Source organism: Cupressus sempervirens, chromosome 11 (assembly GCF_028749045.1).
Source record: "Cupressus sempervirens isolate cs-2001-9-10 chromosome 11, ASM2874904v1, whole genome shotgun sequence".
In the NCBI taxonomy this organism is placed as follows: domain Eukaryota; kingdom Viridiplantae; phylum Streptophyta; class Pinopsida; order Cupressales; family Cupressaceae; genus Cupressus; species Cupressus sempervirens.
In genome coordinates this window covers 430171807-430195215 of record NC_143128.1, presented here as the reverse complement: position 1 = coordinate 430195215, position 23409 = coordinate 430171807, and the positions used below count along the sequence as shown (strand labels likewise).

At 37.5% G+C, this 23409-nt stretch overlaps 1 protein-coding gene across 1 annotated transcript in view; it reads right to left on the bottom strand.

The window, feature by feature from the left end:
- The window catches only part of LOC149530270 (PTI1-like tyrosine-protein kinase At3g15890), a 143605-nt gene extending 125623 nt beyond the window's left edge, over positions 1–17982 (bottom strand). The window contains exon 1 of the mRNA XM_089810267.1: positions 17548–17982. Within this exon, the coding sequence (XP_089666393.1) occupies positions 17548–17600 (53 nt within the window). The 5' untranslated portion in view covers positions 17601–17982. The remainder of the gene's footprint in view (positions 1–17547) is intronic.
- Between the last annotated feature and the right edge of the window lie 5427 nt (positions 17983–23409).

Genomic DNA, 23409 nt, shown 5'->3' with positions numbered 1-23409 from the left:
ATGTGAGTGTATGGATGTATAGAAGGAAGGATGGATGTATAGGGGGAAGAGGATGATATAAAGTGCATTCAAATGCTAGAAATACAACTGTTTTACATAGCAAGCTGTCGATTTAATATAGTTGATAAATGTTGATGTCATCGAATAACCCCACTATGTTCCTAGTATTTTCATATATTCAAAAAGAAATATTTATACACAAGACTGTTTTTGGAAAATGAGAATACACGAGGACAAGCATATCATAGAAACCTCTGAATCAATGTTAGTTAACAAGAATAATTTTGTCAAGTAGAAACTCTAGTATATCCAAGTGATAACCAAGTTCAAGTTGCATGCTCAAAATCCAAGTGGCTAAACTTATTCTTATCAACACATATTCTCGAATTTCCTATCTAAGCAACATTTATGACCCTAAAAGGGTGTAAACATGTTGTGTTGATTTTACCATAAATATATGTGACTCTAAACACTTAATGAGATAGTGGATTATCATATTATGAACCAAAGTTATTTTTCTTGTGGTCATCGATTAGTCATCAGAATGCTGATGGAATATGTACCATCAAAGCAAAACAGTTGACTAACGTTATGTGTAAATAAATCTCTCATCATATGATTTCTCTCTGGATTCAACAATACACAAAGTATCTTATAGATTTTTCATCCACAAGAGGACAAAACCTATCTTTGAGCAGACAAAGTTGACAGAAACCATGTTTGGACGTCAAAATTGGCCCCATAATGTGTCAATATCTAAATAAGACATCCTTATTAAAACACTGTTTGAGAATTCATACAAGATATCTGGACTATGCAAGTTCGATTGGGAAATCCAACTAAAGAGAACAAACATTTATGATGGGATCAATTTCCATAAACACAACTAAAAGCAATTTATAATGTCTTCAAGGCAATGAGAACTCAAACAATCAGAAAAGACATTTCTGTGGCAACTCGTCCTCAACAACAGAAACTTCCAAAAATACAATCAATAACATAACAACACAACGAAAATGTCCTTATCAATTAAAATATTCTCTATCTTGCAAAATCGTTTTACAAACACCACAAAAATACACAGACTCCCTGCAAAAATACTACCATTCAAAATTTGAAACACAGATGTACATTTGCTGGCCGGTCAAAGGACTCTCTTCCCTTGCACCATCTCCCTTCCTCTGCATGTATATTCTCCCTTATTTCTTCATGTCATTCTCTATGCAGCCTCCTCTCCTATTTTGGAACTATGTCGCGTTTCCCTTTTTCGCAATATTTGTCCTACCCCTCTTTGAAACTAACCTAGCCAAGGGATGACTGATGCCTAACTACCCTACCTCTAGTGACAACTTTTCGTAACTAATTATTGGCAGTGGAAAGATGCTCCTGCATCAGACTCCCCAAGGGGCCAAAGAAATCATGGGCTCCTACTCATAAAGTAGCAATATTGTTCAACTTCACTTTCGTTTTCTGCTTCTTCCAATTGTCTTGCCTTTGCATCCCTTATCGTGACCCCTCCAAATTCACTCTAAGTTTAGATTCTCACTTTCTGAATTTCTCCTTCTGCATTTGTTTACTCTCCACTTTCTTCTACCTTTTGATTTCTCTGTCAATTTCAAATTGCCACAATGTTGTCTTGTCTTTACATGAACATTAACCGATATGATCCCAAAGGAAAAAAACTTCATCCTTGCAAGCGTAATGAAAATCACCTCACAAGTCTTTACTTCTGCAATGTTATCTTTTAACAATAGATCATTTGCATCTCCAACATCCTTAGGTTCTTTCACTAGAATCGCAATTGAACCTTTTGTACTTTCACTCTCTAATGTAATCTCTTTCACCAAGACTGCACTTTCAGCGTCAATATGCTCCTTTAAACTGAACTTTGCCTTTAATTGCATATTCGCCTCTGCAAACATAGAGTTGTCTTCCTCTTCATTGCAGTTGTCATCTTCAAAAATGAGAACATGAACCAAATTTTCTCCCTCATTGAACTCTAAACCACTTCAAGTACCATCTTTCCTCAAATCATTAAGACAACCAAAGTCTGAGCTTTCTAAACTCTACAAATTAATACCTTTATTTTTTTTTGTCACGTGGTAATCTTCTTCATTAACATCTAAAAAATGTTTGTAGTCTTTAGTATCATCTTTGTTCTTTTCTGCAATGCCTTCCATGAGCCATGGCTTTGCTACAGACTTGTTATCTTTGACTTCTTTCATATTCCCAGCAATCACAAGAGCATTAGGAAAATAATTATCTTCCAAGGCATTCATTTCTCTTGCAATAATGTTCAACTTCTCACGGATTTTTCTTTCCTCCACTTGTCCTAGTATTAATCCCAAGACATCCTTCTAATGGGTCTTCTTACACTAATCCCTATCCATCCCACAGTTGTGTTCCATTGCACTTACTTTGCATTCTTCTCTCCTCTACTTGCAACTAGTACAAACTGCTTCCCTCCGACGAATCTGCCTGTACACTTGTTGGGTGGATATTTTGCAACTGACAGTTTTGGGTAAAAATCCAGTTGCAAAATAGGATGACCAGTCACAGCGTGTGAGACAGTCTCTCCTACTTTAAAGAAAAGGCTCCCCCTTCTCACTGTTCCTTGGATCAACTCAAGGTAAGCAAGAAGTCGAGAGATTTTGTAAAAAAGGTGTTATCAATATCCTTTCTTCTTAACTTTCAAGAAAGAATCCACTTACTCGTGGAGTGAGTAATGGGCAAGGTAAATAGTGATACCGATAAACCTTCACTAACTCAGAGGCTAGCTGAAAATGTACCAGTTTGGCTCTAAGTCCGGTCATACTTCTATATGGAAAAACTTTACAATTAGGGCAGAAAGACTCCTAAAAGTAAGAATAACTTGACTATTTTGCAAATTAAGAAAGAAAATATAAGCTACAGACAAAGCTTCCAGCTATATATTCCCACAATTACTCCTGGTCAAAGCTCTGGCTTCAATTGTTTCGTAACTCTTTTCTATTCAATTCACAAGATACAATTACCAATAACGCAAGATAACATGAATCAAAGATAACTTAGATGAATTATAGACAAAGCTTATAACTCATACAAATAACAATCTCACTTAATCAAAGTTAAATCTCAAATGCTCCTTTGTATTCACTTTATCTCAAAAATAGTACTTACACAAACAAAGATTTGCTAGCGCAATTTCTCTAGAGCTCTCTTGCATAAAGATAATGATGATTTTAAAATGAGGGGGCACTCCTTTATATAGGCACAAGAGTTGAGAAAAAGGTGGAGAAAAGAGTGGGAGCAACTCAACCAACTTTGACCTAGTATAACTACAGAAGAAAATAAAGGGGTACATGCAACTCGCATTAAATGTAATTATGTTTTTTCATGTAATGCATTCTTTACAACTACTAACATGAAATAAAAACAAAATACCAATCTTAGAGATTGTTTCTTAGTGCCTTGAATTTGACAATGATGTCACACACTGTGGGAAGATCAGCAATTTTCGTACTCTTTGATATGGCTTCAACTCTCACTACATTTTCATACGCTGATTGCACAACTTTAGAATTTGTTGTTGTAGTATCTAGCAAGTGTATTGTCAAAGATTTATACAAAAAAAACTTGTTCATCGTATGCAAACCAAAGTCTTCAAAATCTACATCAGCATTGATCCTAATTGTATATCCGTAGTGACTAAGCAAGATTCAGTTTGTACTGCTAAAGGCATAGGAACATGTTGAGAAGACTCCGTCATAAAAAGCTCAAATCCTATCAAAGATGTATCAAGTTGGGAAACTTGACCACTAGTAAGAGTTGGAAAATCTTCAAACACATCTGCTAAGTGATCATATTGTTCATGTGCAAGGACACGAGGAGCAGCAGAGGAAATAGGAAGAACCATAATATTAACCTCTGAGAGTGGAATGGAAGGAGTGAAAACAGCGAATCCACATCATCATCAACCTCATGCAGGAAAGGCTCTTCATGTATAGAAGACATACAAGCTTGTGTAGGCTTTGGAGGAGATATGATCATAATTTCCCCTTCTTCATCTGAACCTCCTTTATTAGATTATGTTTCCAATTCCTCTTCTGATTCTTCCACTGATTCTTGAATTGGTTCAGAAACTTGAGATGATTTAGCTCATTTTCCATCCTTCAATTTGAATTTGAGGGAACCCTTAGCATCAGAAGATGAAGCGCTATCTTTTGCTGTAATTTTCAATTGTGATTTCCTACCAGGAGAACCAAAACTTCCACAATCCAAGCCCATCTTAGGATTTACTCTTTTAAGGCTTTTACTTTTCAACCATTTGTTGGTGTTTACCAAGATGGATTGAAATCTATCCATGATAGACATACCTTCCTTTTGTTGCCATTGAATAGGAAAAGGGCACTTCTTATCAAAGCCGACTTGATAAAACTTCAAATCAAAGATGTTGCCATCATCTTCAACTTGAAAATCTGAAGAGATTTCCAACATATTAAGATTAATTATTTGCTCCAAGGTTAATCTGCAGTAATCCATCTTCATGATGTCAAGTTCTGTCCTCATATCAATCTAGATGTCCTCGATGCGATGAATGAGTATAGGCTCTTTTCATCTGAGAATTCATCTCTCCGTAGTCAAAATCAAATCTGGCCTTGAACTTCTTCAAGGCAATTAACTGCAACTCCGCTTCCATGTTCTTTGCTTTAGGAACAGAAATGATTGAATAATTGCCTATAGGCAAAGGTTTAGCTAAGGTAATGCCAAAACCAGGCCTATGCAAAGCATGCTGATAACTTTTTACGTCCATGAGCTCTCTAGCTAGCTCCATCAGAATAATTTGATCTGTAGTAAGGTATACGGCTCACCTTTGAAATATCCAACTCTCAAATATGTGAAAGTGGAAAACTGAAGAAAAAAACATGCCATATTGGTTCACCTTCTCCCATGCTGCATTGGATACTCTTTTGATAGATAATTGTTTATCGAACAAAAACTGGAAATGCCCAAAGAAAGCATCTTGAACTCTTCTATAGTAGAATTTACTATTTGCCAAAGTGATTTGATCATAGTAATACCAAATAGGAACTTGAAGACAATCTCCTTTGGTAGAAAGACTAGACAAAAGATCTCACGGAAACAATAATGTAAACAAGACAAGAATTCATATAGAAAGGAACTAATATTCCCACATTGCATATTTGTTGGCAAAGTGCAGTACTGATGAGTTCTCCCCGAAAGATGTGTTCTTTATTCTCCATAATTTGAAACATAAACTTATACATCCATTGCTCAAATCAATAGAATCTTTAAGGCCACAAATCCTGCTGAGAAGGATGATGAGATCCTTAAACTCTTGTTTAAAAAATTTGGCTGATGAACAGTCTTTGGCCATCTGGAGAAATTGCTTCTTTTATTGTCTAACAGTAAAGGTTGACATACTTCTAATAATTACCCTTTTGCTCATTCCAACAAGCCAATGATGAGTCTTTCGTTAAATCAGCACATTTTGATTTATGTGGAACCTTGAAGATTTGTTCTATAACCTCAGGATCAAAGCTAATGATAACCTTGTCATCAGCATCTTTGATAATCTTTGTCTTGGGAGTAAACCGCTGTGCACATCCATAAATGAAGTCAAGTTCTATAGCCGCCATAGGAAACGTGGATACCAAGGGAATATTGCTTCTATTAATGTGCTTCATTTCATGACTAGCCAGAGCTTCAACTCTTTGTAGAAAATCAGCCACATCAACATGATCGATCTTTATGTCCAACACATTATTCAAATTAGATATGACTGAAGGAGCTGCATGAGCCAATTCTTTATCATATTGATATTTCATTTTGCCTTTGGATCTAAATGGCGAGGACATGTCTTGTGCTTGCGCTACAACACAAAAATCCCAAAATACAAATACATCATCAGAAGGAAAATCCATGTAAGTGAATTCCGGATCAGCAGTGAAGATGGATTGGAGACTTCACAAATCCAACAAAGTGACTTTTAAAGAGAAAGCATATGCATATGCAATGGAATACAGAAAGAAATGAACAAAATACGGAATGAAATGGTACGGAAGTGAGAAAATGAAAGATGGAGTGAAATGAAATGAAATTAGAAAGCATGAAGGTGAAATGCATGGGAATGCGTGCAAATGAAAATTGCTGATTTCAAAAGTGGCTTAGTGTTTTCAAGGCATTATTGCATGAAAAATGAATACATGTATGTCGTCGGTAGAAATTGTGTCAGCCGACGGAGGGATTGTCGTCAGTGTTTCTGTGGCCGACGGGGTAATTGTCGTCAGTGTTTCTGTATTCTGTAGCCGACGGGTAAATAGTTTGTAGCGAACATAATGTTTGTGGCCGACGGACTCCTTCGGGAAGGTTCGGCGGATAGTATTTATATCCCGTCTGGGATCATTAAAAATCATCTTTAATCATTCATCTTATCAAGCATAATGTATGTCTGGCATATGCGAATATAATTCTGCTATTCTATTCCATTGTCAGTATGCGTTCATTTATTTTACTTGTACGGTAAACATTTGGCATTGTTGCCTTATGAATCTGGAAGGTGGGAGGAATGAAGATTAATGCCAAATCAGCTTAACAAGGATCGGAATAAGGCCAAAGGGAAAGATGGAATCCGTACTGCACAAGAACATTTAATTCTGGCACAGTAGGCAGACCGCCGACGGAAATTCCAAAAGATTGCCGACGGAAACAGGAGTGCAGAGGCATTGTTGGAGGAGACTCGAGAACGAGTGGAATTGGTGGAAGAAGCACAGGAGGAGTTTTTGAATTTCTGTTCGCTGAGGGAGGAGAATCTAGACGAAAGAGCATCGACTCGCACAGCTCGGATTGCCGACGGAGCAAGAGCGTGGAGTGAACTCTTCGTCCGAGATATACTTTCGCAGGGGACAACTTCAAAAAACCCTTCTTCACCAAGGTTCGCAACTGTTGAGTCCGCCGGTGTGGGAGTGCAGTCTGCCGATGTGGGAGTGCAAACCGCTGGTGTGGGAAGACCGAGCAACGCTTGTTTACAGAAACCAATCGTGATGGCGTTACCAAAAGAGAAACTGCCGAAGTTCAATGGCAATGGTACGACCAATCCCATTCGACATTGCAAAACATGTGAAACGATCTGGAAGGCAAATGGGATAACTGATGAAGACGACTGGATGAGGTAATTTCCGGCCACCTTACGGGGCGTAGCAATTGATTGGTTTACCGATACAGATACACAAAAGCTAAACAATTGGGATAACATTAAAAAGGAGTTTCTGGCAGAATTTAAACTGTTGCGAGATGATAATGAAATTGTAGCAGAGATCTTCAATACTAAGCAGGGGAAGAACGAAACCGTCCGCGTTTACGCCAAAAAATTAAAAGATTTGATAAATAAAATGGAAAGTAAGCCAGCAGACGGACTTCAGAAAAGATGGTTCATGGAAGGCCTACGCTCGAAGTTGCGGAGGAAAATGAAAATTGTGCCACCGTCATCATATACGGAAGCTTATAACATAGCATTGAACCTCAAAAGTGAGCTGAAGACGAAGACTAGCTCATCTAATTCGGATGACGACAAGCGTGCCGAAGATGATAGCAGCGACGATGAAGGCAACAGTAAGAAGGTTCGTGCCCTACAAAAGGACATGATCCGCATAATGAAGGAGTTTAAAAACATGCAGAAGGAGCCAAAAGGTAGTGAGTTGTGGTGCACGGAGTGTAAGACCGACGGTCATACTAAAAGATCGTGTCCAAAGAACCAATTTTGTGACATTTGTCAGATCATGGGCCATTCGACAAAAGAGTGCCCCTTTAACATGAAGACAAGAGGATCTTCGCAGGTGCTTCTTACACAAGAGGCTTCCCCGTCGGGCAGTAGCGGAAATACAAATAGCGCAGGTGCCACATCCGGAGCATACAGGAATAATAACAGAGGGCAAAATAACAACAATGTGAACAATAACTATAATAATGAGAGCCAAAGTCGAACCCAGTATGATGCAAACGGACGGCCGATCGTTCAATGCCAAGCATGTAATTTGTGGGGTCATTTTGCCAAGGATTGTACAGCGGCGAACACACCGAAATTATTATGTAGATGGTGCGGACCCGGCAACCATGAAGATGCCAAGTGCCCAAAGTCTGGAGTAAACTCGATCACTGTCGGCACGGATGAAGAGGAGGTTCTGGCAATTATGCGGAGGCAAGCAAAATTGTTGGCGGAGGAAAAAAGAAAATTGGGGGAAGCGCGGGTGGAAATTGGAAAGGCATTGTCGACAGGGACATCTCAGTTGAAGGACATCACCGGCACCTTGGCAAGGACCTTCGCAGAACAAAACATTATACGGCAGATCTTACAAACGGAGATACCGGTCAAGATAAGTGACCTCCTTCTCACAATGCCCCAGTTACGGACAGCCATTCTGAATCCTACACCATTTCCGAAAGCAATGGAGGACACAGGAAGGGACAGTAGTCCAACGATGGCAACAGACCCAATGCTTCTGGCGCTCACGACGGGAAGGCATCCGACGGTCGTCAAAATGGGGATTTTGGAAAATGTTTTGACAGACACAATTGTTGACGGAGGGTCTGGCGTGAATGTCTTACTGGAGGATACCTGGAAGAAGTTGGGAAAGCCGACGCTATGGCCACCTACATTCCAATTGCTCACGGCGGACCAGCACGGGATCAAACCGTTAGGAACCTTGAGGGCACAACCGGTAACCATTGGTACGCAACCATTTTTATTGGATTTTGTGGTCATTCCATTGAAAAAAAAAGGATATGATGCTATTCTCGGATAGACTTGGTTGGTGCAAGTAAAAGTAAAACATGATTGGAAATGAAATACCGTATCAATGGAGCGTGGAGGCAAAAGATTCATAATTGACTTGCACAAACAAATGGTAGGTGATGAGGCAGCATCGTCAGACTCAGAAGGTGAAGGCGACAGTGACAACGAAAGAAATAACGATGAAGGAAAGAGGAGAATGGAACCCAACGACGAAGGAGTATTGACACTAGGAGGATCAAATGATAACGACCTAGACTCGGTGAATGGCCTTTACCACTAGCAAATAGAAGACTACGAACTCTTTCCGAGTTGTAATATGCTAAAGGTTGACAAAGGTGAGAAAAAGGAGGAAAATGAGTGTCCGAAGGAATACAAAGAAGCAGATGATGCAGAGGAGGTTACGGCTGAAGAAGGGAACGACATACAATACAAACCCAAAAAAAAGAAAAATTCCATTGTCCAGTACACGGTGAACGGGCCGCACAAGAAGAAAAGAATGCATCGCACCATAAAATTAGTTGAAGGGTGCCAACAGAAACAAAATAATCTAGATGCGTGATGACCGCAGGCACAGTGGGCAACAGAGGTGACACAGAACAAGCATAAAGCGTGGCATGACAAACTCAACAGGTGCCAGGAAGATGTCGTCGCTGTCACTGTCACAGAATAATCAGACGATTCCCTCATCGTCGTCGTTGTAGAATGACGACGCTGGGAGGCAAAATTGAGGTGCTGTTCATTTTTTTTGAAAAAAAAAAAAAAAAAATTTTGAAAAGGCGCCTGCGGGAGGTGCTCCGCAAGCACCTGTCCGCGGTAGCTCGTCTGCGGGGTTTTCCTAGTCAAGCGGAGATTCTTTTCAATGCAGCAGTGCCGCAGCTAGCATAAAACCGACTCCGCGGATGTCAAAATCCCCATCTACAGCATACTGATAAGTTTCCGTGAGTTAGGAAGTCGCCCACGGGTGTAAAACAGTATTTCCGCAGTGATTTTTTTGTTCAATTGTAAACCAATCCGAAGATTGAATCCTCGGAAGTGTTGAGTTTAATTCCCTCTGTTCACCAGGTGGTTCTAAGAGCCGCGGGATTCTTTTTGCCGGAAGATGTAACATGCCCATGGAAAATACTGGAGATGCCCTCATGGAGGCCCGCAGAAATGAATCTCTTGTTCATGTCAATCCGTCAGAATGTCGTGGCCAGCGTATATAGATGACCACTTGATGTGCGATCTGGAGTGGGGTAATCGCCTGACTGCAGCTGTGATTATCGGCCATGATGGTAGTATTTGGACTCAGAGTGACGCGCCGGTGCTTTAAAAAATAAAAATAAAAACGACGACAGATTCAAGTTGTTCAGAATGAGTGACGGATAATGCCAAAGGGAAGGGGAAGCATCAGTGGTTGCCAGAAAGAGTGTAGAATCGGCAGAAAATGACAGAAATAGTGTGTTGCGTGCAATTTTGTGTGGGTTTCGGAGTGCTAATTTGGTCTTGGCGCCCCGCCGGGGACCCCCAGTCATTGCGGATATCAGTCGTGAAGTGTGACCAGTTGAGAAGACTTGAAGCTATTGCAGGCATGGAGTGTATGTGTACCAGAGGCACTAGGAGTAGGTGTTGGCCGAAAGGCTGTCTTGGTGGATGCATAGAGAGCTCGGGAGGAGTGGGTCATCCAAAAGGCAGTACAGCGACACTTAGCTCAGTGGACCTAGTGTTGGAAGCAGAAAAAGCAGCATAGGTGTCGATCAAGGTCAGCTTGAGGAGACAATATTGTGTTAGCAGAGGCTACAGGCACGGGACGAAGGTGACAGTGATGTGTTAGAAGCAGATTTATCTTGTTGTAATTAGTTCGTTAATGTATTTTGGTTATTAATTTATCTCAAATATTTTGTAATTGTCATCCGGAGACGACTTTTTCTTTTAGGGGGGATGATGTCGTCGGTAGAAATTGTGTCAACCGACGAAGTGATTGTCGTCGATGTTTCTGTAGCTGACGAGGTAATTGTCGTCAGTGTTTTTGTATTCTGTAACCGACGGGTAAATAGTTTGTAGCGGGCATAATGTTTGTGGCCGACGAACTCCTTCGAGAAAGTTCGGCGGATAATATTTATATCCCGTTTGGGATCATTGTAAATCATCTTTAATCATTTATCTTATCAAGCATAATGTATGTCTGGCATATGCGAATATAATTCTGCTATTTTGTTCCATTGTCAGTATGCGTTCATTTATTTTACCTGTACGGTAAACAATGTAAATGCAACATGTAACAGGAGGTGAAGAGTGAGATGAGATGCGAATGCGGGTGAAGAATACAATTCACACATAAGTGCGAATGAAGGATGAAATGGGAAGCATGGAAAGATACATTTGCTCATGGAGGCGCCAATGCATATGGAGGAATGGAAATGGAAAATGGAAGTGAGATAATGAGTTCTATAGTCACTTTTGGTGAAAAGGGGAAGTCAAAGTACATAGGAGGTGAAAATGACATCTTTTTTACTTTTCAAAATGTGACTTTTAATCAAAATTGAACCTTTTGGATGCAATTACACGTAAGCCATTTCGTGTAATCGTGTTGTGCAAGTGGAGGCGGAAAGTGAGATGGGTGAAAATGAAAGCGAAAAATAGGATTACATGCATATACGGATGTTGAATGTTATGAAAAACATGTAATTGCATTTTGTTAAATGAGAGATGAAGTGTCGTGACATGGAAACAAAATGTGGAATGTGACGATGCTTTCACATGTAATAAAGCAAAAAAAAGTTATTGGGAAAGAACTTGCAATTTCTCCAAGTGGAGAAAACCGGAAAGCAAGCACAAAGCACAAAACACAAAAGAAACAACGTACCTTTGGAAAGTGACTCAAACATACCAAGGTGCAATGCCGTTCAACACTCAAATTCAAAATTGGGACTTGGGAAAGAACCAAAAACGTGAAAATGAACAATTTTTTCATTTTTAAAGGAAAAATGCACTCTCCATGGCAAAGATTTTCACAAATGGCAACCATCAAGTAATTTCATGCATAAAATTAGCCAGATAAGCATGAATTTAAAGAAAGAAAGAAAGAGTCCACTTACATGTGCCAAAAATGAAGGGAAAAGATGCTCCAATATTTGAAAAATTCTTCCAAAACACTTAGACTTTTTCCAACTTAACAAATTAAAATGGGAGAGGGCAGAAAACAAGGAGAAGTTGTTAGGAGATGCCAAAACGTCCCCTATTCATGCTCCATATTCCAATGTTTTTGGGTGTTCATGCTTGTGGGACATTTTTGGCAAAAAATGTTTTTCATCATTTTGCAAGATCAAAACGTTTTGATCATTAAACATCAAAATATGAACTACAATGCAATGTAACCTCCAAAATATGCCAAATCGATTTGCTTGGGAGGAAAAACATGCATTAAAAATGGATTTATTTGCAAATTTCTCCAAAAACGTAATCTATCATGAAGCTTTCAAAAATCATTTTTAAGGTTAATTAATCCATTTTAGAAGCAAGGGAGATCATTGCCAACCAAAAACGCCTCCAATGGAACAAATCTCATGCAAATCCATTGAGAAAATCTCAAGTTATGATCAAAATCAGGTTTTTGGAGGGCAAGAGCATGTTATTCTTCAAAAACGGACCTTTAAAAGCTCAATGCATATATTAAAAACATGTCTTTCTCCAAAATCGGACCTTTTGGGTCACATACACATTTTAAAACATGCATCTCTCCAAAATCGCACTTTTTGAGTGCCATTACATATTTTAAAACATGCTCATAGGTAAAAGCGGACCTTTGGGGGGAGGAAGCATATTTTAAAATGCAACTCACCTTTTAGATGTTTAAACATAAAAACTTCACTTTTCATGCCATAGCATCAAGAAGGTCCACTCATGATGAACTTTTGATGTGATGACATCAAAAAGGTCCACCAAAATAAACTATATATGCAGTGACATGTAAAAACTCTTATTTTGATGGATTTTGCATATTATTGCATATAAAATGTCCACTTATGAAGACTTTAAGTTATTTAATTCACTTAAAATTATAAAAATATTACAAAATAGGTCATAAACAATATTTATTTATCAGATTTTGAAATATAATATATAAACATCAATTTAAAATAACATTTAAATAAACATTTGATTTTTAAAACCAAAAACTAAACTGAAACTATATAGTTACATAGTTACTTTAAGTAAAAAATTAAAAAGTAACTCAACTTAAAATTATTACATAAAGTGCACTGTAGTCACTTTAAGTTAAAAATTTAAAGTGAAAGTAACTTTAAAACATAACAAAAAGTGAATATAAGTTATATTTTTCAAAAAGTGCAAGTCAAATTGAAAATATAACATCATATTTTTTAATTCGTGCTGTTGCACCTAAAATGTCCACTTTTGAAGCACTAAAACAGGCATAACTCTTGACTAACAACTCTGATTGACTTCTAGGTTAGACTGAAACGAAGGGAAAAACGAAAGGCATGACATGAGCAAAACCAAAGGACTAAAAACAAACACAAACTCAAAAGCAAAGAAAGAACAATGAAGGCTTCAAAAATCAAGCAAAGGCTTGACAAAAAGCAAAACGAAAAAGACTTGACGAAGGCCTTCATAAAAACGATTTGATATATGAATTGAAATGGATCGATCGATCAACATTAAGCAATTGAATATCAAATTCAAGTTTAGAGAAACGCAAAACTAGCTTGAAAAAGTTTCATGCTACTACCAACATTTTGTGGTGACAAAATGCAGGACAACAACACTCACAAACGCAAGCTCTCATACCAATTGATGGGCTCGATATCCATAATCACCAACAAAAGCAATTGATTTTGTCTTCAAGGCCACAGGAACTCAAAGAAACATAAAAGACAATATTATAGCAACAAACTTCCAAAAATATAGGAAATAACATAACAACACAATGACAATGTCCACATCAATTCAAATATTCTCGATCCTACAATATCGTTTTACAAACACCGCATGAATATGTAGAGACTATCTACAAAAATAATACCATTGAAAATCTGAAACACGAAGTTACATTTGCTCACCTGCCAAACATCTCTCTTCCCTTGCACTATCTGCCTTCCTCTACATATAAATTCTGCCTTGGCAAATTCCTTCACACCATTCTCAAAGCAACCTCTCCTCTTTTGGAATTGTCATGTTTCCCCTTTTTCACCATTTCCATTCTGCCCCCCTTCAAAACTGACCTAGCCAAGGAAAGATAGATGGCTAACTACCCTAACTGCCTCCAACAACATCTTTTATAACTAATTCCAAGGACTGGTGGTTCGAGAAACAACAAGATCTCCCAAGAGTTTACCTTCTTCATAGACATAATCAAAGATCCTCCAAAAGTGAGAGAAATTTGGTAATGTACATATGCTCATGTGTCACATTGTAGATAAAGAGAGTTGCATACCTTTGATTGTCAAAGAACAATGATCTCACCATGCCAAGTGCAAGTATGCGAGAAAGATGGAATTTATTGGCGGGTAATTGTGAAGGGGGTTGCAATGTTGCAAATCTCCCACTGTATGTGTGGCTAAATGTAATACTAAAGGATGACTAACACCTCCAAAAAGAGATTGATATTCTAGTCGCCCTAGAAGTCATTTGCAAAACCAAATCTATGAGGTGACTGGTTTAATAAGGTACATATCCAATCATCTTTGATTGAGAAAGCACCCAAAGATAATATTGGAGACCCTCTTGAATCTTTGCATGGATAAAAACATGTCTCTCAGTTACTTTAGTAGACAAGGCACTTGAAAAAAAGCCACTCTATCTTTCCCATTAGCATGGCAGATATGGTGGTTGTGTCGTTTTACAAGTCATGAGAGAAAACCTTCAACTACATAAAACGGAATCTTGTGGTGAAGAATGCAATGGTTTTCTCTAGTGTTCAAGGTTTTAAATGCATTCAAGAGTCTTGCTAGCACACTTTTCTAAGTAGTTTATACTACCTCCCTCATTTATTTTGTGTTGCTCATCTCTGATTCATAATGAATGCTTGGATACTACTGTCAGTGAAAAGAAAGTTGAAATTGGGATCAAATAGAACAAGTGAAGAAGAGCAAGATGGTGTCTTATGGGCAGAAAGGCTAGCAACGAGCATGTGGGCCTAACCAATGTGTATTGCTGGTATGTGGGCCCATAGACTAACAAGGATATAAAAGATGAGAAACTAATATTCAGGACTACTTTCTAGACAAAACAAATCAATTGAATTTATGATTTTTTTAAGGCTAGGACAATAGGGAAAGAAATTAAGAATAGGAAGGTGGGCAATAAGGGTAAAGATGAGTCGGATGAGTCGGGAGAAGGTTGTATCCCATCCGATACTAAGGACAGTCAATAGATACATTCGGATACGGATGAGAATGCTACCCCACAAAATAAAAAGGGGAAAAAGAAAATCAAAATGGTGAAAAAGGAGACTCCCGACCCTAAACAGAACATTGAGATCTTGTTTGATAAAGACTACAATGAGAAGGTAGATGGTATGGCTACAAAGGGTGACAACGCTGATGGGGAGGAAGATACAAATTTCAGAAAAGAGGAAAATAAGGAGAGGATGAGAGGAAAGAGAAATATTAGTATTAAGATGTCTGTCAACAGAGAGGAGGATTCTGTTGGCAAGCCTTTCAAGAGGCTAAAAAGAGGGAAAGATATCGAAAAAGAATCCAAGGAGAAAAGGCAGGAGGAGGGGAAGGATAAGGATGAGGAAGAGGAGAATCAGGGGAATGGGGAAGAGAATGAGCAAATTTTTTAGGAATATGGGTCTAGCCATTACACTTGCAAGATTTCGGGCAAAGACAGGAAAGTGGTTTGGAGGAATTTTGATAATGTTTCTACGAGGATGGGGCTCAACAGAGAGATGATGAAAAATCTGGTTAAGGAAAATAAGGAGGGCAAAATTCAAATGGAGGAGCTTATTGATCCTACCCTTGTTATTTTTGAACGACATCACTAAGGAGAACCCTCAGATGGATGTGCTTAATAATGTGAAAAACAACACAATTGGCAGCTATTAAACCACAAAATGAATTTACCATGAAATCCAGGAGCTTATATAGTATATACAGAATGGACAGATTGGAGAGGGACAATTGCAACAATAAGAATAGGAAAATCAAGGAGGTAAAGGATATGGAAAACAAAGTGGAGGAAGTGAAGAGGAGAGTTTAGAGCATGAAGGACACCCTGTAGAAAATCCTTGAACAAAGCTATAACATTCTTAAAGCTTCTAAACAACATAAAGGTGCTAATAAACAAAATTGAGGAACACAGGGTTAGTAAGGAGGAAGACCATTCTCCCAACAGTGGTAAGGATAAGTCTCCTAAGGATGGATCGAGGAAGAGGACCAGATCTAGCCTAAAGAAAAAGGACACCTAGGAACCTGATAATGATCTTTCTAAACTTAAGGAGGCGGCTGGAAGAGTGTCTGAGCTAGAGATTCATGCTACGGAAATTCTTAGAGAAATTGCCTGAGTTGTTCTCCTAGCTTTGGGCCTTTCTTAGTTTTTTATTTTGTTTCCCTATTTTCTTTTTCTAGTTTTATCTGGCTTCTTTGAGGGTGGCTATTGTTTTTTACCTTGTGGCTAGCATGTTGTTGATACTTTTAAGTGTTTTATCTTTGTTAATCTTTTAGTTATGTAGGGTTTTAGGGCCCCATCAAAACCTGTTTTCCTTAATCAAAAACAAATCAGTTGAAAGAAAGCCTAATATATCAACAAAATTTAAACCCACATGGGACCATGATGAAAAAGTTTAGATATAAGCCAAATTATGTGAAAAGCAAAAATATTGACAGTCAAATTAAAAACTAGCTTGCATCATCTTAGACGTGAAAATGGCATAAGGCCAATGCCAAAGGTGGAGCGGAAAATGAGGATATGCCAATGAAGACAGGATGGCACTAAATCATAAATTGCTCAGTCTGTAGAAACATCCATATCAATAATGTAGACACCTTTAGAGTTAACAATGTAAACACTATGTTAAAAGGACACATTGGACAAAACTTGAGACTATTTGATGAAAATTCCACTATGAAAAATCAGACATCAGGAAGGACTTATAAACTTGATAAAGTTTTGATGTCCTTGTGTCGCAGAATTGGGTTTGTGTGCTGCTATGTATTACTGCTCTCGGACCCATAAACTGTTTTGGTCTCATGAAATCTCGTGTCAAATGGATTGTGGAAATCTGATAATGTTAATCTCATGAAAATAATTAAAATCTTTTGTCCACTCATGGCATTGATATGCCACAAACCGCCACAAGGCCAAGAGGCGGTGATTGCCACCTGAAGATGGCATTCCTCAAGATTTTTAATCAGACAGCAAAAGAGGAATTTACTTAATCTGAAACACGAATTACAACTAAGAATTCTATGATACCTCTATATTGTAAATCCACTATAACGAGGCTTTAAGTATAGCAAATAGTAAAATCTTGACCACCCTGTTGAGTCACATTTTAACCTGACAAAAGGAATTCAAGAAGTAAAATAATGCAAGAAGTACATATCATAGGGATTTTTACTTGCTCTAACCAACCCACACACAATCCCCACCATAAGTATCCAGGGCAATACGAATTCTTAACGCATATCCAGGGTTTAGGACACGCAACAAGGAGCTTAAATTTAAACCCATCGAAGCGTGTTCCTTCACACTTTCAAGCAAGAGAGCATAAAATCTGATTAAGTAAAGTGTTAACATGCATATACACATACTTGTTGGTGAGGGTATCAGCATAGCAGCATAACAGTTTTTGCAACTTTTCCATAACGACACTAACACAATCACGGCCACCCTGAGGAATGTTTGATCGCCTGGCATTGAGCGACTTGCTACTTTTAATTTGTTAATTCAAACCCATTGTGCAAACATTACACGCAATATAACCTTAGAGGCTGCTCCCAATAAAGCTTTAGCCTTTGAATTTTCATTTTCCCTCTTTAACATTTCTGGCCAACTTATAATCAACGCACAACGAAAATGTCAAACGTTATTTTGGAATTACTTTCAGACCGCAATTAGTGTCATCACTGTTTTTCGTTTCTGGGAATTGACAGCGAAACGCGGTTTTCTTTAGTGGAGGGGCAGCACCTGATTTAACAGAGCAACAACGTTCGACGAGGTTGTACTGGAACAGTAAGGATTCAATTCCACTTCTTCATTCGTACAATCCGTCTTTAACACGTTTTCCTGTGGAAAGCCGCTTTTTGTTAGCCGTACTGACATAATATAGATGAACAAGAATTAAGGATATTAGTTATTTATTTAAATATGAAATCTAAATATATTTAAAATTTAGGTGCTCTTGCCACAAGAATTGTATTGTATATTAATTGGTAAAAGTGTAAATATAACAAGAGTTCTAATGGAGCTTGAGTCCTTGCCTCTTGTTAAACACTAGCTTATATATACTTTTATATATATTATTTCGAGAGTAATCATTTTCGAGGCACTTATTTTTATTTAATTTCAAAGTTATTTTAATCGAAGTTGAGATTTATGAAAATAAAAATAGGCGCCTCGAGAACGATTACTCTCGGCGTAATATATATAGAGGTATATATAAGCTAGTGGCAGTCGCGGCGCAATAGGAAAAATATTTACTTATTATTTTTTATTTTGATAAGGTTCCTATAAAATTGTTAATTAATTTTTAATTAGAGTTGTATGAAGTTACTATAAAATTATGCTTCAAATTTTTTTTTTAAATTTAATATAAAAAGTTTAATTTAGATTAAAAATATATATTTTATTTTTGGGATATTGTAATTTAAAATGTTAGTCATACGTAGATATATGGTTAGTGACAAAGTTACCATTATAGTTAATGTTAACCTTAGGGATAGAATTAGGGTTAGGGTTAGCATTAGGGTTAGGATTGGAGTTAGGGTTAGGGTTTGAGCTATGGTTAAGGTTAGGGATAGAGTTATGGTTTGGTTATTGTTAGAGTTATGGTTAAGGTTCAAATTAGAGTTATGTTTATGGTTAAGGTTAGGGTTAGAGTTATGGTCATGGTTAAGGTTAGCGTTAGAGTTATGGTTATGGTTATGATTAGGGTTAGTGTTAGGGTTATAGTAAGGCTAAGGTTAGGGTTAGTGTTAAGGTTTGAGTCAAGGTTAAGGTTAGAGTTAGGGTTACGGTTTGAGTCAGCATTAAAATTAAGGTTAGGGTTAGGGTTAGAGTCTGATTATGGTAGAGTCAGATCTAGGAATAGAGTTATGCTCATGTTTAAGGTTAGGGTTAGAGTTATGCTTATAGTTAGGGTTAGGGTTAGAGTCCAATCATGGTAGAGTTAGAATTAGGGTTAGAGTTAGGGGTAGAGTTATGTTTATGGTTAAGGTTAGGGTTAGAGTAATGCTCATGGTTAAGGTTAGGGTTAGAGTTATCATTATGGTTATGGTTAGGGTTACAGTGGGGATAGGGTTAGGGTTAGGGTTTGAGTCCTATTTTTAAAAATTTAATATAAGGAGTTTAATTTAGATTTTAAAAAAATATTTTTTTGGGATATTGTAATGTAAAATGTTATAGTCATACGTAGATATATGGTTAGGAACAAAGTTACCACTATAGTTAATGTTAACCTTAGGGATAGAATTAGGGTTAAGGTTAGCATTAGGGTTAGGGTTGGAGTTAGGGTTAGGGTTTGAGCTATGGTTAAGGTCAAGGATAGAGTTATGGTTATGGCTATTGTTAGACTTATGGTTAAGGTTATGATTAGAGTTATGTTTATGGTTAAGGTTAGGGTTAGAGTTATGGTCATGGTTAAGGTTAGGGTTAGAGTTATGGTTATGGTTATGATTAGGGTTAGGGTTATAGTAAGGCTAGGGGTAGGGTTAGGGTTATGGTTTGAATCAAGGTTAAGGTTAGAGTTAGGATTAGGTTTTGAGTTAGGATCAAAATTAAGGTTAGGGTTAGGGTTAGAGTCCAATTATGGTAGAGTCAAATCTAGAGTTAGAGTTATGCTCATGGTTAAGGCTAGGGTTAGAGTTATGCTTATAGTTAGGGTTAGGGATATGATTAGAGCCCAATTATGGTAGAGTTAGAATTAGGGTTAGAGTTAGGGGTAGAGTTATGTTTATGGTTAAAGTTAGGGTTAGAGTAATGCTCATGGTTAAGGTTAGAGTTAGAGTTATCATTATGGTTATGGTTAGGGTTATAGTGGGGATAGGGTTAGGGTTAGGGTTAGGGTTTGAGTCAAATATTTTTAAAAATTTAATATAAGGAGTTTAATTTAGATTGAAAAAAAAATTGTTTTGGGATATTGTAATGTAAAAAGTTATAGTCATAGGTAGATATATGGTTACGGACAAAGTTTCCATTACATTTAATGTTAACCTTAGGGATAGAATTTGGGTTAGAATTAGCATTAGGGTTAGGGTTGAAGTTAGGGTTAGGGTTTGAGCTATGGTTAAGGTTAGGGATAGAGTTATGGTTATGGTTATGGTTATTGTTAGAGTTATGGTTAAGGTTCAAATTAGAGTTATGTTTATGGTTAAGGTTAGGGTTAGAGTTATGGTCATGGTTAATATTAAGGTTAGAGTTATGGTTATGGTTATGATTAGGGTTAGGGTTATAGTAAGGCTAGGGTTAGGGTTAGGGTTAGGGTTAGGGTTTGAATCAAGGTTAAGGTCAGAGTTAGGGTTAGGGTTTGAGTCAGGATTAAAACTAAGGTTAGGGTTAGGGTTAGAGTCCAATTATGGTAGAGTCAGATCTAGAGTTAGAGTTATGCTCATGGTTAAGGTTAGGGTTAGAGTTATGCTTATAGTTAGGGTTAGAGTCCAATTATGGTAGAGTTAGAATTATGGTTAGAGTTAGGAGTAGAGTTATGTTTATGGTCAAGGTTAGGGTTAGAGTAATCCTCATGGTTAAGGTTAGGGTTAGAGTTTGAGTCAAAGTTAAGGTTAGAGTTAGGGTTAGGGTTAAGGTTTGAGATAGGATTAAAGTTAGAGTTAGGGTTATGGTTAGAGTCCAATTACGGTAGAGTTAGATTTAGGGTTAGAGTTAGGAGTAGAGTTATGTTTATGGTTAAGGTTAGTGTTAGTGTTAGGGTTAGGGTTAGGGTTAGAGTTAGAGTTAAGGTCAAGGTTAAGGTTAGAATTAGGGTTAGGGATAGTGTAAAGGTTAGGGTTAGGGTTAGAGTTAGAGTTAGGATTAAAATTAGGGTGAGGGATAGGGTTTAAATTAGAGTTAGGATTAGATGTAGGGTTATTGTTAGGGTTAAGGTTACAATTAGAGCTATTGTTAGGGTGAGGGCTAGACTTAGGGTTGGGGTTAGATTTAGGGTTAGGTTTAGAATTAGAGTTAGAATTAGGATTAGGGTTAGGGTTAGAATTAGGGTACTAGATATAGTTAGGATTAGAGTTAGAGTTAGGGTTAAGGTAAGGGTAAGAAGTAGGGCGAGGATTAGAATTAGGGTTATAAATACAGTTAGGGTTAGGGTTATATTTAGGGTTAGAATAATGTTAGGGTTAGAATTAGGGTTAGAGTTAGAGTTAAGGTTAGTGTTAGGGTTATGGTTAGCATTAGGGCTAGCATTAGGGTTAGGGTTGAAATTAGAGTTAGAGTTAAAATTAGAGGTAGTGATAGTGTTAGTGTTAGTATAAGAGTTAGAGTTAGAGTTAGATCTAGGGTTAGAATTGGGGACAAGATTAGGGTTAGGGTTAGAATTAGAGTTAGAGTCCCAGTTCAAGTTAGAGTTAAAGTTAGAGATAGATTTGGAGTTAGGGTTAGGGTTAGAGTTACCTAGTTAGATCTAGGGTTAGGGTTATAGTTAGTGTTGGGATTAGAATTTAATTAGGGTTAGGGTTGGAGTTAGAGTTATATATATTGTTAAGGTTAGGATTTAGGGGTAGGTTTAGAGTTAGAGTCAGGGTTAGGGTTAATGTTAGGGTTAGGGATACAATTAGAGTTAGAGTTAGAGGTATAGTTAGGGTTAGAATTAGGGATAGGGTTAGAATTAGAGATAAAGTTAGAGTTAGAGTTAGGGTAAGAGATAGAGATAGATTTAGGGTTAGAATTAGGTTTAGGATTAGAATGAGCATTAGAGTTAGAGTTAGAGTTAGGGTTAGAATTAGTGTTAGGGTTAGGGTTAGGGTGAGAATTAGAGTTATTGTTAGAGTTAGAGTTAGGATTAGAGTTTTAGTTAGGGTTAAAATTAGGTTAGGGTTAGGGCTAGAATTGGGATTAGGGTTAGAATTAGGATTAGAGTTAGGGATATATAGGTTAGGGTTAGGGGTAGAATTAGAGCTACAGTTAGAGTTAGAGTTAGGATTAGGGTTAGGGTTAGAATTAGGGTTACAAATATAATTAGGGTTAGAGATTGAGTTAGATTTAGGGTTAGGGTAAGGGTAAGAATTAGTGTTAGGGCTAGAATTAAAGTTACAAATAAAGCTAGGGTTAGAATTAGGGTTAGGGTTAGGGTTAGATTTAGAGTCAAGGTTTGAGCTAGAGTTAGAGTTAGAATTAGAGTTAGAAGAGGGGTTAGAGATAGAGTCAGGGTCAGAATTAGGGTTAGGGTTACCACAAGGGTTACAGTTAGAGTTAGGGTTGGCATTAGGGTTAGGGTTATAATTAATGTTAGTGTTAGCATTAGTGTTAGTGTTAGAATTAGGGCTAGAATTGAGGATAGGGTTAGGTTTAGGGTTAGGGTTAGGGTTAGAATTAGAGTTAGAGTTAGGGATCAAGTTAGAGTTACAATTAAAATTGGAGATAGAGTTGGAGTTAGGGTTAGATTTAGGATTAGAGTTAGGGTTAGATTTAGGGTTAGAATTAGGGTTGGGGTTAGGATTAGAATTAGTGTTAGGGTTAGAGTTAAATATAGTGTTAGGGTTAGGATTAGCATTATATATAGTGTTAGGGTTAGGATGAGGGGTAGGGTTAGGGTTGGGGTCAGGGTTAGTGTTAGGGTTAGGGTTACAATTAGAGTTAAAGTTATAATTATAGTTTGGGTTAGAGTTAGAGTTAGTGTTAGGGTTAGAATTAGGGGTAGGGTTAGGGTTAGAGATAGAGTTGGAGTTAGAGTTAGGGTTAGAGTTTGAATATGGGTTAAAATTAGGGTTAGGTTTAGGGTTAGAATTAGCATTAGAGTTAGAATAATAGTTAGGATTAGGGTTATAGTAAGGCTTAGGGTTAGGGTTAGAATTAGGTATAGAGTTAAGGTTATAAAGAGTTAAGGTTGGGGTCAAGTGTAGAATTAGAGTTAGAGTTAGGGTTAGGGCTAGGTTTAAGGTTAGGGTTAGGGTTAGGGTTAGGGTTAGGGTTAAATTTAGAGTTAGAGTTAGAGTTAGAGTTAGGATTTGTGTTATTATTGCAGTTAAGGTTATTTCTAGGTTATTAATCATATTATAGTTGATGTTAGTGCTATTATTATAGTTTATCTTAGTGTTAGGGTAATTGTCAGGTTAAATTTTTATGTGGGTTAGTTCTATTATAGTGCCCATGATTAGTGCTATTGTGATACAAGTTATTAATCTTTTTAATAATGTAATCCCTCCCTCTCCCATCCTCTCTCTCTCCCCCTCCCTACTCTCTAACTACACCTAGTAATATCTTCCCCTATCTAAATACACCCTCTAATC